The sequence below is a fragment of the Callionymus lyra genome, chromosome 1 (assembly GCF_982586985.1).
Source record: "Callionymus lyra chromosome 1, fCalLyr1.hap1.1, whole genome shotgun sequence".
Taxonomy (NCBI): Eukaryota; Metazoa; Chordata; class Actinopteri; order Syngnathiformes; family Callionymidae; genus Callionymus; species Callionymus lyra.
Window position 1 is genome coordinate 42240776 of NC_141818.1, and position 17007 is coordinate 42257782.

At 37.7% G+C, this 17007-nt stretch overlaps 3 protein-coding genes across 3 annotated transcripts; 2 read left to right on the forward strand and 1 right to left on the reverse strand.

The window, feature by feature from the left end:
- Positions 1-172: 172 nt before the first annotated feature.
- Positions 173-8003, reverse strand: tapt1b (transmembrane anterior posterior transformation 1b). Its single transcript, XM_087808255.1, has 14 exons — positions 7813-8003; positions 7006-7136; positions 6804-6922; positions 6360-6522; positions 6137-6272; positions 5340-5437; positions 5210-5279; positions 4179-4259; positions 3525-3634; positions 2660-2719; positions 2115-2183; positions 1971-2047; positions 1722-1888; positions 173-1644 (listed from the first exon to the last, which is right to left on the reverse strand). The coding sequence occupies exons 1-14, from the start codon at positions 7988-7990 to the stop codon at positions 1397-1399; spliced, it is 1707 nt and encodes a 568-aa protein (XP_087664381.1). The 5' UTR covers positions 7991-8003; the 3' UTR covers positions 173-1396.
- Positions 8004-9257: 1254 nt separating this feature from the next.
- On the forward strand, positions 9258-10750 carry clrn2 (clarin 2). Its single transcript, XM_087784324.1, has 3 exons — positions 9258-9510; positions 10161-10340; positions 10482-10750. The coding sequence occupies exons 1-3, from the start codon at positions 9258-9260 to the stop codon at positions 10748-10750; spliced, it is 702 nt and encodes a 233-aa protein (XP_087640450.1).
- Positions 10751-11464: 714 nt separating this feature from the next.
- lap3 (leucine aminopeptidase 3) lies at positions 11465-15772 on the forward strand. The gene is made up of 13 exons (XM_087784336.1): positions 11465-11627; positions 11703-11809; positions 12595-12649; positions 12720-12825; positions 13382-13541; positions 13626-13790; positions 13864-14022; positions 14091-14215; positions 14556-14644; positions 14990-15092; positions 15186-15265; positions 15323-15435; positions 15517-15772. Exons 1-13 carry the CDS (start codon positions 11547-11549, stop codon positions 15701-15703), a joined length of 1530 nt encoding a protein of 509 aa, XP_087640462.1. The 5' UTR covers positions 11465-11546; the 3' UTR covers positions 15704-15772.
- The last annotated feature ends 1235 nt before the right edge of the window (positions 15773-17007 follow it).

Sequence of the window (17007 nt, forward strand, 5' to 3'; positions counted from 1 at the left end):
CAGTATTTGCAATGCATTGTGGGACTTCTTTAAATGATACACATCAAATGCACTTACCTAGATGTTAGGTTTATGTGGTGCATAACGAGTTTACGACACGTGTGAATACGATTTTCTGGTTGGCGAGGACGGAACAATACACACTACAAGAAATTAAAAAACAAAATCTCGTTTTATTCTCCTTTGGAAAGAAGAAACAAAGCTTAAAACATGAAAAACAAAAACAATTAATCCGATAGTTTCGATCCATTTTATGTGCAACGATTTATCAAACATTCAAGAAACAAGCTGCATCTAAACTGTTCAACAAGTAAAAACCTCCAACAAATAAATTGGCCTCCACAAGGACCGGACACATTTAACGTTGCCTTTCCACGAATCGCTTTGATGCTTCTTTTTTTTTTTTACAACACATACTTATAAGTTTTAATTGGTTCCCAAATTTTAAGTACGCGTTATATTCTAAGGATATTTTATTTTACAAAGACTGACATGTAAAATGCATTTTCATTTCAGTATTTTGTGGTGACGCTTGTAGCAACCAGGACATGGTGAGGCGACTTGACGTTGACATTAAAATGAAGTAATTTGACCTTGAGAGCATAAAAAAGAGGCATTTATCAGAAAAAGAAGCAGTTAAAATAGGCCTTTGGCTTGTGAGCAAGTTCTCTATAATCTTGATAATTTAAGATGTTAATTCTTTTTGAGAACACGGGCGTCAATGTGACTCTGAAACAAAAAGACGGAATAATGCCCGTGTGTAAAATTAATGCCCAGATAAAAACACTTAAATGCCTCATCTTACAAATTTAAAGGGTAAACATTATTTAAATGGCTTGTTATTCAACCTTCCATCATATAATAAAGTGTCATAGTGGGAATCATCATATTAACACCATCAGTGAAGTTTCATGTCCTGCACTGAAGACACCATCAGTAACTGAACACACTTTTAAATTAGACATATGTTGGTCTGTAGAATGTGTTTTAGAAAAACATCCTAAAATATGTAATAAAAAAAATCATTTTAAATATTTAGAAAATCACCAGTTTTATAAAAAAAAAAAAAAAAGTCTTCAGGTTAAAAACACATGATGAGGATTGTACCAAACACACACAGTCCAGCTGCACATCTCGTGGATTGTTCCGGAGCAGATTTATGTGCTCAGTGCTTTTGGCCAGGCTCTGCAGGTCAAGATCCTGACTTCAAGTCCACTTGCTTCTCAAGTTTTGGACCAGCCGGCGCGTCGGATGTGGCCTCACATCTGCTGGTTTGGTCACTTATAAATTAATAAATACTCGTGATTAAACGTGGCGAGGTTTTGGGGGGGCGGCTCGAAGCTGCTCCGCGGCTCTTGTCTGATCCCTGAAACTTCGAAATGAGTTGCGGCGGGCTTCAGTCGATCCTGTTGCCACATATGGTAAAACGGTCAATTTCCAGCAAGTCTTTTTTCACAGGCCTATGCAGGAGTCCTTCCTCCTCTAGTCCCGTGTCAGTGTTTATGATCTTTTCTTCGTCCTCATCGGGTGTAGTTAGAAATGTGTCCGAGTCACTTGTCGGCAGTGTGGGCGCCGAGTTCTCTGCCACCTTTGTCGGGAGAACGTTGGTTGACGGTGATGATCCAGACTTATCACAAGTGGGTTCTGTAGAGACAAAAGGCACGGTTGAGGACGGATACAAATGAAGGATTATTCCAAGGGAAAGCGGGAGTCGGTGATACCTTGCTGCGTCACGATGTGTTTAGTCCGGTGAGCTCTGGAGTTTACTCGGCTGGAAGTGGCCGAGGGCGGCGGCTCGAACAGCTTCTCTTCCATGTTGGCTTCTTTGACGAACTTGCAAGACGTTCCCAACAAAACTATGCTGTTGAGAACCTTTAAAGTGATCATCCTGTTCAGAAACACACAAAGAAAAAAAGCTTTATCGTTCATGTTTAGGTGTGAAAAGAACTGTCGCCAAACCGGACACGTACCCCAGGTAGAACATCAGGACACAAATGAAAGAGAGGGAACCCTGGATCTTCACCGAGCTGGTCACAACTCTGATCAACTACAAACACAGACGTTCAAAGTGGGTCGAGACATTAAGAAACACGAAATGACGGAGAGAAACTGACCAACAGCGCCAAAGGAAGAGGGATGAAGCCCATCCTTCTGGACACAGAGTCACTGTAGTCAGTATACGCCTGGAGAAGATGACAAAAAGCAACATCATCAGGATGATTTACAAACTCTTAGAACTACTTAGTAATGCTGTAGTGAAATGCAGGGTTACTAAAACAAACTATTACCTTTTAACATAATTTAGAGGAATATACAGAGATAATAGTAATTGCCAGAAACAAAAAAACATTCAAACATGCAAACTTTGTATTTAGAACTAACATTTATCATAATATATTGTGTTTTCAAGGTAGTGTCACGTGGAACTAATTCATGTTTGCATCCATTAAAAACAAATATTACAGCCACTTTATTTATTTTATTTTATTTAGTCCCGCACGGGTCTTGAAATATGGTTATTCACAACAAAACACCATCTACATAAAATATGTGCTTTGGTTACTTCTAGACCAATGCAAGGTCTTTGGACTTATTTTCCTTAATTAACTTTTCAAAATCAAATAAGAAGCATTTTGACAATATAAGGATGGAAACTTACATTCTTCTGTCGACTGCTGACAAGGTCGAAGGCCAGGCTTGCCTTATATTCACCATAGACCTGTAAAAATCACATAGTTTGAGTGGCAGGCACAAAATAAGTAAAACTTTTTGTTTCTTTAAAATGTTAACAAAATGCAGTATGAGAAATAAAACCGCTGAGCATTTGTTTCCAAGTGTTGAATCAAATATAAAATCTTCTGCTAATAGGACTCCAAAGGATCCATTTGTGTTGTTACATTAGTTTTACAGTAGGAAAGGATTAGACATGCGTATTAACAAGACACATATTATAAATACATAAATAGTAAATAACTTATAAAGAAATATTAACAAAAATTACAAACAAAGCGGAAGGTGAACAATAAAGTCATAACAGAACTTATAAGTTTTTACTTTATCCGTTCACAAAGTGAACACAGTGACACAAGAATCCGTCCATAAAGGGAGATGATCAGACGATCAGATCAGGTGAGAACATGGACACCAGGAAAAAAACGTCTTAGGAATGTCATTCCAAGAGCTGAGGATTGTATCGTTTAATCCAGAATACAACGCATAAAAGTGTCATTTATAACATTTATTAGAATAGGAGTGGTCCACATAAACTCCTCTCTTGGGATTTACTCCCCCAAAGAAGATCCACTCACAGTCCCGACTAGTACTGAAGGTGTGATTGATTAGGTTTGACACTGTAGAGATAAATGGGTTAATCTCTTCCTGTTGTTTTAGATCCATTACATAAGCGATGGCTGGCGAGGGGAATTAAACAGGGAGAGAGAAACGGTGTGCAGGGGAAAAATACATTAAAAAAAACAAAAACACTATAAAGCAGAGTCCAGTATCAAAGGTATTTCAGTACTCACATCGGCGCTGATGTCATTGAATTTGGTGATGAACGCATGCTTGACAACGTCCACCGTGACTTCAGCTGCCATCACCATGACGACGTCAGGAAACAGCACCCACAAGTGGTCTGCAGGACAAAATAGTAGCAATCGTGTTTGTAATCGAACAACAAACACACGTGTCAAACTCTTGGGTCAAATAAAGCCTACCCTCATTTTACGCAGCCCACAATATATTTAAAGCCATAAACAATAGATACTAATTTAATGTTGTTTGTTGTGAATTTAACATGTTAGTATTATTATTGTGTTCAAACTTTGTCCACAATTCATCTTTCAATAACCTAATAGTAGATGTATATTGAAATTAATTCAATACGGATGGGAATTGCTTCATTATAGACGTATGTGTATTTAAGTATTGCAGCCATGTATAGGTTCAATTTTGTTCTGTGACTTGTGCAGTCGCTAACACAATATGGAAAATGTAACTCCGCACTTTGCGTGGAACGTGGGATCAAAAACATTGCACATTCACGATGCTGATCTCGTCACATAATTGGCTTGTGCGTTTCTTGTAAGCCAATAAAGCGACAGAATGACCTCAAAAGCAAAATGTTTAGCGAGTACAAGGACGGGCACGTTTGCCAGCACGTATAGTAAGCGAGTTACCTGGGTTCCATGAGAACTGTTCCATGTTTCGGAGACAAACGATGAGCAGGAGGATGTAGTTGGTGAACCTCTCTTTTATGTCTGTGAGAAGCAAGAAAATCAATCCAGGATTAACCTACTTTCTCCTCGCAGCCTGGTCTGCTCTTATATTCACCTCACTAAATGACAGGTTTACCAGAAAATACTCTAAACTGCCACATAAACTAACCATGTTGATAGTAGATTAAAATGACATCATAAAAAAATAGTTAGTAAGTAAAGGTTGCTTTTAAAACACCTTTCTAGACCAGGGTCACAAAGCTCTTTAATAATCAAAAACAATACACACTTAAAATATAAACTTTAAAAGGTAAAGACACATAAGACAAACACAGAAGTCCCAGACAATCAGGGAAAAGCCTGCATTTTTGAGTATTGTTTGGATTGTTTAAGCGCTTTGTGACCCTGGTCTAGAAAAACGCCTTATAAATATAGATTACTTACTTACTTACAAATAAGAATGTCTTAAAATGTTTCTTGAAGGAGTCAGTAGATCATCAAACACAGAGGGAGAGGAAGATCGTTCCAAAGGTTAGGATAGGTTCTTCTACTAGAGCGAGTCAGAATTCTCGCTACAGAGTTTTATATTAACTGAAGGCGAGACAACTCCTTCTTGTTTAGACACCAAAATAAACTGTTACAATAGTCTTAAACGAGAAGACAAAAACACATGGATTATAAACTCCAGATCGTGTTGTGACATAATTTTCCTAAGGTTAGAAATATATGTAATACAAACCATATATCGACGACAAACCGAAATAGCTAATTACAACTTGTATTCTTTAGTAATATACATTCCTTTACACACATCAGTATATATATATATATATAATATATACAGTATATATATATATATATATATATATATATATATATTGTATATATGTATTTTTAACGAAAAAGGGTCTTATTAGTATTATAACTCTAAATTAATACTGTCAAAATGATCTTTCTTGTCATCAGAAACAAACATCTTGCTTGCTACCTACCACTGTTTGACATTTGGAAAAGATTATTCTTTTCAAACTTCTTGAAGACGCTTCCTTTGATCTCCACGAACTGCAAGAGAAGCAAAACTTGGTGAATGCCGCATTTAAATGTGCATTCAATAGCACTCACATTGTTTGACATCATGATGGTGAGAAGAGACTTGTTGTGGGAGTTAAAAGCAACGTTGAGAGTCGTGGCTTGAACCATGATGAGGATGGCATGGAGGACTGGCGACAGCGACGTTTAGGAAGAAGATTGGTGTTTAGGTTTGCTTTAATTAAAACATTATGCCAACTGTCAATATTCCTATTTCCTTTTATTATTGAGCCACTGCATCCCTTACTGAGGGAAAGTTGCTCAAATCCACCTAACAAAGAACTAATATCGACAGCAACTATAATAATGGTCATTGTTTATAGGAGACCCTTCATTTATAAATAGAACTTCTTTTTTTTCCCAAACAAAATCAGTTTGAGTCTGATGGAGTCTTATCTTAAACTAATCTAGCAATTCTGAGAAAGTTAATTTGGTTAAAAGACATTCAACTTAATTGCAGTACAGGTGAGAACATTAACAGTGAATCAGTATAGTATATATGTATTATCAATATAAATCAAGATAATGATAATTTGATTAAATATGCAATTTACTGTTACTAAAAACAGCTTATAATTATTAATATTAAATGTAAACATACAAGTCGAAAGTCGATCTCTGCGTTATGCGTATCTTTGAACACTAGATGTCACCAGTGAGCAAAAGGAAATCAACCTTAAAAGATATTGGACACAGAATATATAATATTGAAGTAAAAATGTTTTAACATCGAGTTGTAGATAAATATTTTTTAGTCTCTGAATTGCAAAAAAACATGCATTTATAATTTTATCACATCATTTTGTTCCCATTTATATTGGTAAGGATACAGACGTATAAAACAGCCATAAGGAAGTGAGGGATCACTCCGATGTGAGCCCTCTTTTTTTCTTTGGGCTCTGTAGCCGTCCAGTACAAAGCATCCAGGATGTCCTGACCAAACGATGAGAAAAGACGATCTGCTACCTAAACACCAGGAAGACACATACAGTATTGTTAAAAAAGAAAGAAAGATTGCAACAAAATTGAAGTAATTGGGCGTCACATGGTTACCTCCAACATGTTGTAAATGATATAGAGTTTGATGACAGACTGTCCTCTGATGAGATGGTACATCATGGCGTAGTCCACATAACACATCATGGCGTAACAAAGAACCATGATGAAACCTTTGAGCACATCACACACCTGAGCTGGCTGAAGCAGACGAGAGTCGCTGAAACACAAATCCAAGGCGAAATGAACAATAAATAGTGTGTTCCATAAGAATATTTATTGGCTATTGATCCGTTTTAGTTTTTTGTTTAATTAGATTTAACTTCTGTTGTGTTCGTCATAAACACACGAGGTACAAAGATAAGCATGTTATTTAGGAATCACCTCACGTACATGAGCTATGGATTGGACATACAGGGGTCATAAGTGAACAAGTTATGAAATATAGTTAAAAGTCAAGATTAGACAAGTGTGGCAAAGAAACAAGGCCAACGGTCTCACCTGAGGCCACAACATGGCAAGGTAAAAAGCCTTAAAAGGGCAAGCAGCACTCTGAGAGGCAGCAGTGTAAACACATAGAGAAACGCGTCCAGACACAAGAAGAAGCCAAACGTCATCAACTATATGGAGAAGGACAGAAGAAAGATGGAATAAACCGTCAAACACATACACTCGTTTACAATGTCTACAACTTTTCACTTGCCTTTTCCAGCTCCTTGGGAATTCGAAGACACGTGTAGACTCTCTCTCTGCGCTCCGTGTACTTGGCTTCATTGTGCTCCAGAAAATACCCCCGTGTGAGCTCAGTAGTAATGAACCGTATAAGGGATAGATCTACGGATTAAGGCAGGAAACACGAAAATGAGTTACAGATATAATGTATGCGAAGATTATTAGAGGATGCGATTGATTTTAAGGTATTGGTTGGTAGTGATGGCTGGTCGGCTCAGCATATAATATGGCAGTAACACATCATATATTGGATTATGGAAGACTCTAATGGCATTTATTTCTAATAGTTAGATTTATTATCTTATATATAAACTATATGTGTGCAGAATAAGGATTTAGGACGAAGTCAATCATTCCTAAACCAACCTGCAAATTGTCCTTTTAAAATAAACTGAACCTGATCACAGTTTATTGGGGATTATTTGCAAAACCACTTAGAGACGTTGAAGCAAATAAAGTCAGCGTAATTTTACATAATAGTGTAAATACATAAAATAAGCCTATAAGTGCATTGAAACAACATATAAACCAGTAACACACACTGGAGCTTTATTTTAGCGAATCTTGGTAAGTAGGTAAATATTAGCAGTTAGCCACATCTAGCCAAAGGTTTTCCATTCGTCCAGGTGTTTTATCAACTTATATATTGCATTGCAAGTCGTGACATGAGACACACGTCACGATCCGTGGGGTACAGGGGAGCTAAAGTGCAGGAACGTTTAAAAAAACAACATTGTATCGACGGTGCAGGACTGACACAACAAAGCTAGCCAAACACCTGACAGGTTTCGTTTCCCTCCTTTTGTGTTGCCTTTCTTGTCATTGAAGCCCAGCGTCTCGGTGAGTCCTTCCCTGTTCATAGTTCTCTGTGCATCGGCTGCGTGCCGCTGTCTCTCCCCGTCTTCCTTCTCCTTCTCCTTCTCCTCGCTCAGGCCTGTTGACAGCGAGTCCGCCATCTTCGCCTAACGGTCTCTCAGCTGCTGCCGGGGAGACGCGCGTCACGCTGTGACGTCATCACGCAGGTCACCACGTACGGTGTAGTGTTTCAGCGAGAGACGACACATGGTTACACAAATATATCTACATATAATATAATTTTTATAACAGGCAAAAACAACACTACTTTTTATAATCTTCAAATATGGTGTTGTCACAGATATTGTTAGAAATTAAATGTAGTAGAGCTGCCCTAAAAAACATTTTTTAATAAAAAAATATCCATTTATTTTAAGCGTTTAGGTATTTCAAAACGCTTTCTAAACTGTTGTATAACTGCTGAAGCGATGGCTTATTCCTCGTCTGTGACCTATTCATTTGCAAACGTTTAATTTGAAGATCAAATTCTGCTGTGTAGTGAAATACCCTACTGTATTACACCTTAATATATAGAGGACGTAAAAGGTTAATATAGTTTCTTCCTGTTGACTGAGCTCTTCAACCAAATCCCTTATGCATAGTCCATCCATCCTCTGTGGAGAAAATGAACTCATGCAGATTTAGTACATCTGCCTTGTCACCTTGTAAGTAAGTAAGTAAGTAAGTAAGTCATTTTTATTTGTATAGCGCTTTTCCAGACCAGGGTCACAAAGCGCTTAAACAATCAAACAATACTCAATAAACTATATACTTTAAAGGTCAAGATAAAACTGATAACACAACAGGAGTTCCAGAAAATCAAGGAAAAGCCTGAACAAATAAAAATGTTTCTTAAAGGAGTCAGTAGTAAGTTAAGTAAGTAAGTATTAGTCATTTGTAAAGTGCCTTTCTATTTTTTTTTTAAATATATATCTGCTAACAGGACCTTATGCTAAAGTGAATTAGTGATATTAAACTATGCATTGACCTTTAAAAATGCAATGTTGCTCATCTTTCACTGTGACGACTCTGTTCACTCCACTTGACTGGTTTTACGCGAGTCTATAGGTCACCAATTATAGTACTATAAACTTCAAAGGCCACGCTGAATGTTGTCAATAATAAAGGGGACAAGTCAGGTTGACAGCAGGACTCGGATAGAGTTTCTAGAGCTCCCTGACACTGTGGATTCAGTTTCCTAGTGGCTCGCACAGGAAACACTACCGTGACAGAGCTTGTAAAAGACTTGGGTTATGATTACTTTTCTTTCTTTTTTTCAACTATTTAGCTGATGATTTGTACCAGAGTTGATCCGCGGCTGCTGTCCGGCGTCGTGTTACCTGTCCCGGGTCACCATGGGTTCATAACATGCCTTCAATTTGGAAACGTTTTACGTTCTCATTGGCCTCTTTGCTCTGTATTGGATCCCTGGTTCTTCTGGTCGTGGCTCTGTCCACAGAGCGCTGGGTCACTGGCAGGATCTTGTGTAAAACTGGGGCAGAGATCGTGAATGCTTCCAGCCCAGAGATGGACAAGTTTATCGGGCACATTTACTACGGTTTGTTTCAGGGTGGGAAAACCAAGAGGTGCGGACTGGGAGACAGAAGATCCAAAATTTACAGTAAGAATACTTCAATTTTATTTGTGTTATTACTCTTTCCACAATTCTTATACATTCTAGTGTTACTTCGTAACTGTATTGTATCATTAATATACATTTGTTAAATGGGTATAAACAAATTAAACTCCATTTGAATTAGCATTTTTAGAATATGTGTCAAAAATGTATATCTATAACACTTTTGTTTAGAGCATTATTATCAGTATGTTTAGCATAAAGATCCAACATTTTATAATTAAAACTTTTTTAACGTTTCTGGAAATACGCACTTAATTGTTTAGGAATTTGTTGTTTTGTTTAAATATTAAATTCAATCTATTGTTTTATATAGTATATAGTTTTAAGTGTGTATTGTTCTTGATTGTTAAAGCGCTTTGTGACCCTGGTCTAGTTTAGCACTTGGTGATTTTATAAATCAGTCACTCATCGCTGAAACTCATTTTCTTATTAAATGTCAAGTCTTGCAACAAATAAACAAAACAAGTTTTATTAAAGAAATAAATTATTTTAGATTGTTATTATATATTTCATTAATGTCAGTATGTGTTTGATTTAATTTGATTTTTTAAAAAGTGTTTAATCGTTAAAAAAATCTTATATTCCCAGAAGTCTAGAGTATTTGTAAAAGTATTTGTGATATCTGTCCTCAGTTTTCCCAAAGCTGGTGAACACAATAAATGGCGGTCTTCATATGATGGTGATTCTCTTCCTGCTGGTGGCAGTCGGCTTTGCTGTGGTCAGTTTGTCTTTCTGCATTTATAATGCTCGCAAGGTTCCATACCAGAGCATCAAAGGACCTAAAGGAATATACCTGTGGAACTTAATTGCTGGTATGTAAACAAAGAAGTAACACCTATAAGAATTATAATCACAAATAAATAATAAATGTTTTTTTTGGATAAGTGTAGTAACTCAAATGTTAACTTGACAATTATCTCAATACAGTGGTCTGTGACTTCTTCTGTCTTCAGCTGTGTTCGGTTCACTGGGCGTGCTGAGCTTCCTGGCAGCAATGAGACACCACAGCTTGACCGAGCGAGTGGCCAACTATCGAGAGAACCTCTTCGTCCTCATGGTCATGGACGATAAACTGGATTGGTCTTTTTGGCTCGGTGTGTGCAGCATTGGGACTCACTTTGTTGTGTGCGGAGTCGTCGCAATGAGCCGAATTAAACTGCCCAAACCCGAGGTGAAGATGCCTGAAGAACCAACCATCTCTGCTCTGGACCTGCTTTATTGAGGAAACTTTATTGAATGCCATATGTTTTTTGTTAATATGTTTGTATATAGTAACAGGAGCTCTTCTAGTTCCTGCCATGTTATTTTAAACATTCAGAATGTAAATAACAAACTGTTGTTGTTACATCATCATATATTGCTGTACATTAGGTTTTTTCTGTAAATATTTAATGTATACTGGCCTGATTGTGTACATATATAATTGTATTTATTTATTTATTATGAAGGTGATAAATGTAGGCCTATTCAAGTGTATTCACCATAACTTTTAAATTTGTTTATAACTATGTTTATTTTTAATAAATCCTACATTGTATGAATGGCAGGAAAGTCAACTTGAATATTTACACATTTACACACCTTTTCGTTTAATAACATGTGAATTGTAATTTTCCATTTCTATTCTTCATAGCAACCTAATATTTCTATTCTTCTTTCAATTGATATTAAATATTTATTAAATGAGTTAATGTACCTTTAACGTTTGTGATACAAATACATGAACAAAACTGGTTAAATTGGATAATTATGATACCTTCTTAAGTCTTAGCCACATTTGAAGATTTAGTCAACAATGATTTAAATGACTTTAATAAATGACGTTTTCATAAATTAAAACAAAAACAGTACAAAATGGGAGACACCTGGCGGCGACTACTGTTATCGCAGTCGTCGCTTTTTATTGACGTCACATTCCTCGCCTGTTTTAGCTCGCATCCTCCATTCACGTGAACGACCTTTGAGTAGTTGTTTTAAAAATCTGGCTTCATTTTTTGTACTTCTTGTATGACGTAAGAATGACCATGTTTCTCGCAAGTCGAGCTGCAGCTGTGGCTGCGAGGAGGACGTTTTCAACAAGTCAGCGGACAAGAAGCAAAGTACGTGTTTTGAAAGTTCATGTTTAGATCTCAGGTTTATTACTCGTGTTTTGCATCTTTCCTTTTTTTCTGCAGGGCTTAGTGCTGGGAGTTTTCGAGAAGGAAGGCGGACATCATCTGACTGAAGATGCGGATGCTTTTGATCGTTCGGTTTCTGGAAAACTGTCTGAGCTTCTGCGGATGTGAGTTTTACTGTTTAATTGATTTTTTCACCGACAAGCTCTTCTTCTCCTGCCATCTGGTCCATGTCTTCTCATGCTTACGAACCTACATCGTTTTTAAATGTCACTGCGCGATGTAAATTAGAAGTTATAATGCATTTTTTTTAAACAACTTTTAAATGTCATTTGGTTTCGCTTTTTACATTTCTTTATTGAATTTAATTTTATATTACATAGTCATAACAAACACAGCAACGTCATAAAACTTTACATAATCAACATGTCCAAAAAAGCCAAAAAGCGTTTACAATTCAGTAAATACATTACTAAAACACACAAATTTAACATCCAATTCTAAAAAGTTAAAATACTCCACTGTCTACACTTGTTTCCACTCATGTCCATTGTCCTTTGAGTTCTGTTAAAATTTGTTTTTCAATTGATACTACCTTATTTTGAATAACCATCATGCAACAATACAAATTATGAACCAATACAAATCTTTTTGTTCTTGTGGCATGTTCTCAAAGACTCCGTACATTACGGTGCTCCTTTTTATGTCAATTTCCAGGCCAATGCTTTTTAATCTTGTCCAGATTAATTTTGCCCTTTGACACTCCAAAAGGAGATGATCTACGGACTCATCCCGACGACATTGATTGACAGGACACTGTTTAGTTTTGACGAAGCAACTCCATCTGACAACTGCACGGACCGCGAGTCTACCGACCGAAACCATCACGTCTCTAGTGTTCTCAGATAGATCCTTGGAAAAAATATTTTTAACACACTCATTTGGTTTCCAGCTCTGGTCCTACCCTCAAGAAAGGCAAGAGCAGAGTGTTTTATGGACTCCACGAGGTAAAGAGAGTAGTTTGTCAACAGAGCATGTTGAACATAACTTGACTACTACTGTGTTCATCGTTCCCAGGAGTTCCCTTGTGTTGCTGTGGTCGGTCTAGACAAGAAGAGCCCTGGTGTGTGTGGAGCAGAGAGCTGGGACACCTGTAAGGAGAACGTAAGACACGCAGTTTCAGGTAAATGTTGCTTTCAATTTAGCTTTAGTTAAGTCCAGAACCTTTGAATGGCTCAGTTTTGCCGGTATTTATACGTTTACTTTCCACTTTTAATTTCTCAATCTTGTATTCCATTAAATGAAAGCAGGCTTCTAGTATAGGAAATGTGAGTAGCTGAGTGATGCTCAGTTGTTTCCAGGTCCATTTAATAAAATAAAAAATAAAAAAGCCTTTTGTTTGTTGGCTGTGTTGCACATTTTTTTTATATACAATTTAGAATTTATTAATCCTTACATTTGACAATAAAGCACAACACAGAATTTCTAAAGTTTTCTTTTTCACATGAATACAAGCAGCATTTGAAATACAATTTGCTAAACATATATATTAAATACACCTAGTGCAAATGTTCATGTTCAAGTTCTTTTTATTGGACAGAATAGTAATATTTGAGTGAAAATTAAATAAATCTGTTGCGCAAGATATAAACGTGACTTTTACTGTACAATACAAATGTTCAATAAAAGTGATACAATCTGGCCTCTCGTGTTCTGACATCGTGGTCTTGGTTTCACAGTCGGCTGCAGACAGCTTCAGGACTTGGACGTGACCCATGTGGAGGTGGACGGCTGCGGTGACGCCCAGTCGGCTGCAGAGGGCGCACTTTTGGGTCTGTTTTACTACGACCAATTAAAATCCAAGAAAAAAAACAAAGTTACCATCGAGCCACACGGAAGGTATTTGACAGATTGGCTGCAGAACTTGATTTTAGGTCACGTGTTCCAATTAAGTAACGCCTTCTGGTGTGTCTCTGCTGCCAGCGCTAACTTACCCGCCTGGGAGAAAGGAGTGCAGTATGCTGAAGGCCAGAACCTGGCACGTCTACTGATGGAAGCCCCGGCCAATCACATCACACCGACTACTTTCGCCAGCATAATTGAGGATAAATTGGCTCATCTTTCTCAAAGGGTTGTCCTTCATAAGAGGTTTGTTTGAAAAGGAGAGACATTTCATCATATTTAAGCGGAAAATTTCATTGAAATTTCGATGTCCCTTCAGATCCCAGGCCTGGATAGAAGATCAAAACATGGGGGCCTTCCTCAGTGTGTCGAGAGGTTCTGAAGAGCCCCCTCTTCTCCTGGAGATGCATTACAACGGCTCCCCTGACAGCACGCAGGCGCCGCTGTTGTTGGTCGGCAAAGGCGTCACCTTCGACAGGTAGACGGTCCCGAACAAATGACACGACTCCTGAAAAGATCTAAGCGTGAAAACGTCTGTTTTTCCAGCGGAGGAATTTCTCTGAAGCCATCTGGGTCTATGGATGCGATGCGAGCAGATATGGGCGGCGCCGCCACTGTCTGCGCGTCCATCGTCACGGCAGCTGCTCTGAAACTACCCGTCAATATTATTGGTAACTCAAGAGATTTTTGATGCACCACCAGTTTCATTTATTCATTTAAACCAAGCATTTGTATTTTCAAAGCACATACGTTCTTTAAAAAAGCTTTTTTCCTATCTTTCAATCAATAACTTTCCATCCACAGCTGTGGTTAACTTTAAATGACTGTCACTATCACTAATATTACTATTATATTTATACTGTATTACTATACTGTATCTATTGCCAGCCACATCAAATGAGTACGATATGGATTAGATCAACCCTGAGTAAGAATAAATAGCAAAGTTTTTTTAATTTAGTTTTTTTAATTCATGTTTTCAGCAGCTAGTTGTGTCATTGCCTCCCACAGGTCTGGCACCACTTTGTGAGAACATGCCGAGTGGAAAAGCTACCAAGCCAGGGGATGTTGTCACAGCCAAGAATGGAAAAACCATCCAGGTCAGATAAACATTTGTCTTTTCATCCATAAATACACATGTAATGAAGTATTAAACGCTTGTAATAAAATTAACATGGGCTCATTGTATCGACGTATGAGTTCTTGATAGTCTTAAACACTAGTGTAAAACTTTATTTTATGAAGTTAGTCCAAGCTGCTGGCCAGGAAAGTTTTTTTTATTTATTCAACAATCGTCTTGAACAGGAGTTATGAGAGAAATATCAGTCTGTCTTTTTTCTTTTTGGATGGATGTGTTACGTGTGGAAAGATTTGAAAATGTCCCAGAAACGTGTAAAAAGACCGAAGCACAAAAATACCAACTTAAGTGTGATGTTTACTAACAGGTGGACAACACAGACGCAGAGGGTCGACTCATCCTGGCCGACGCTCTCTGTTACGGACACACCTTTAACCCCAGAGCGATCGTCAACGTCGCCACTTTAACAGGTGTTTTTTTTAAAACACGTCAACTCTGATATGTCTCACTTAACAATACCACAAAAGTGAAGAAATAATTAACGTGATTTATTTGTTGTGAAGGTGCGATGGATGTCGCTCTGGGCTCGGCAGCAACGGGGGTCTTCACTAATTCTGATTGGCTGTGGGGGCAGCTCCAGAAGGTAACAATTTCATCATCATCACCGCAGCCTCATGCCGTGACTAATCTTGTGTGTTAGGCCAGCGTTGTCACGGGTGACAGAGTTTGGAGGATGCCTCTGTTCCAACACTACAGCCAACAGGTGAAAGACAGCGCGCTGGCTGACCTCAACAACGTTGGCAAGTACAGCAGGTGCGTATCGCCGCAGAAGGTGGAATATTTCATGCATCTTTTCGTATGATTTTTTTCGTTTTTTTTTTTTTTTTCCTCCAGGTCTGGCGGGGCGTGCACTGCGGCCGCATTTCTAAGAGAGTTTGTCACGTCCCCTCATTGGGCTCATCTGGATATCGCTGGAGTGATGAGCAACAAAGATGAGATCCCATATCTGAGGAAGGGCATGTCTGGGAGACCAACACGCACACTTGTGGAGTTTGCAGCAGGATTGGCCCAAGAGGGTTGACCACAAGGCTTGTACGAGACAGTGTTTTTTCTGGAGATGTAATTAAATTAATAAAATCATTTTTTTCAACTCAGACTCCAACTTTGAATGTTTTGTGTCTGCATCAATATTAAAGGTCAACTAATACTTAATTTAAGTGTGTATTAAATAGATCTTGGACCTCTATTTTTTTCATCAGTGTCTGTTTGTAAAAACTCTCTTTTCATTTAAATATTTACATTAGAAAATGTGCATAAGCCCCGCCCACTGAAAAAACACGTTTTCTGCAGAATAAAAATTGTTTACCATAACCACACCCACTCTGCTGTGATTGGTCAATCGCCGAGGTTTGTCACAGTGTTTAATCAAGTCTTAGTCTCCACCTCCAAGGGACTCGTTGTATAATCAAAGCGGGGCAAGATTACAGCTGGCTGGAGGAGGAGTGAAGCCATTATTACGTCATAATGGAGTCTGCTCTCGTAACCTCTCGTTCAACCAGATTTCAGACGGGGGAAGAACTTTACAAAGTTATAACTACAAATCATCGGGATGAGGGTCTTACTGAATCTTGGAGAGGAAGACTTAAACATTTGAGACACGTGAGTGAGTCAGGAAAGTTGGGTTATCTCATTAGTTGCCATTAAAAGATCATTGAAGTGTGTATTTTCTAACTATTAATTCATACAATCAAATCAAAATCAGTGCAATCGTTTTTCACATCAAATTAAAAAGTTAACCCAAATACATTAAACAATATTAAGCTCTACAAAAAGCGATAAGAGACACAGAGAAGAACAAAAAGCTTTTCTGTCTAAAATAGCTTCTCTCCTGAGGTTATTATGACATGAAACACAAAGCTGCGCCACTTTTAGCTGGTCCTTGCATCTTATGAATTAATGGGAATATGCGAATTAATTGACATTAAATAACAGCCAGAGCTAAAAGTGTTTTATCTAAAAATGCCACGACCACAAACTTAAGATAAACTAGAAAGAGTGCATTTCCAGAAGAAAATGCAAGAAATACTTCCCAGCATTCACACAATTGATAGTAGTGGAAGTAGTAGTTGAAGTAGTTGTGGAAGTAGTAGTGGAATTAGTAGTTGTGGAAGTAGTAGAAGCAGAATTAGTAATTTTGGAAGTAGTAGTGGAATTAGTAGTATTGGAAGTAGTAGTGAAATTAGTAATAGAAGCGGTAGAGGAATAAGTAGTAGTAGTGGAAGTAGTAGAGGAATTAGTAGTTGTGAAAGTAGTAGTGGAATTAGTAGTAGTGGAAGAATTTAGTCCTTATTTATTCATTTTAAATATTCCAATGTTTAAATACAT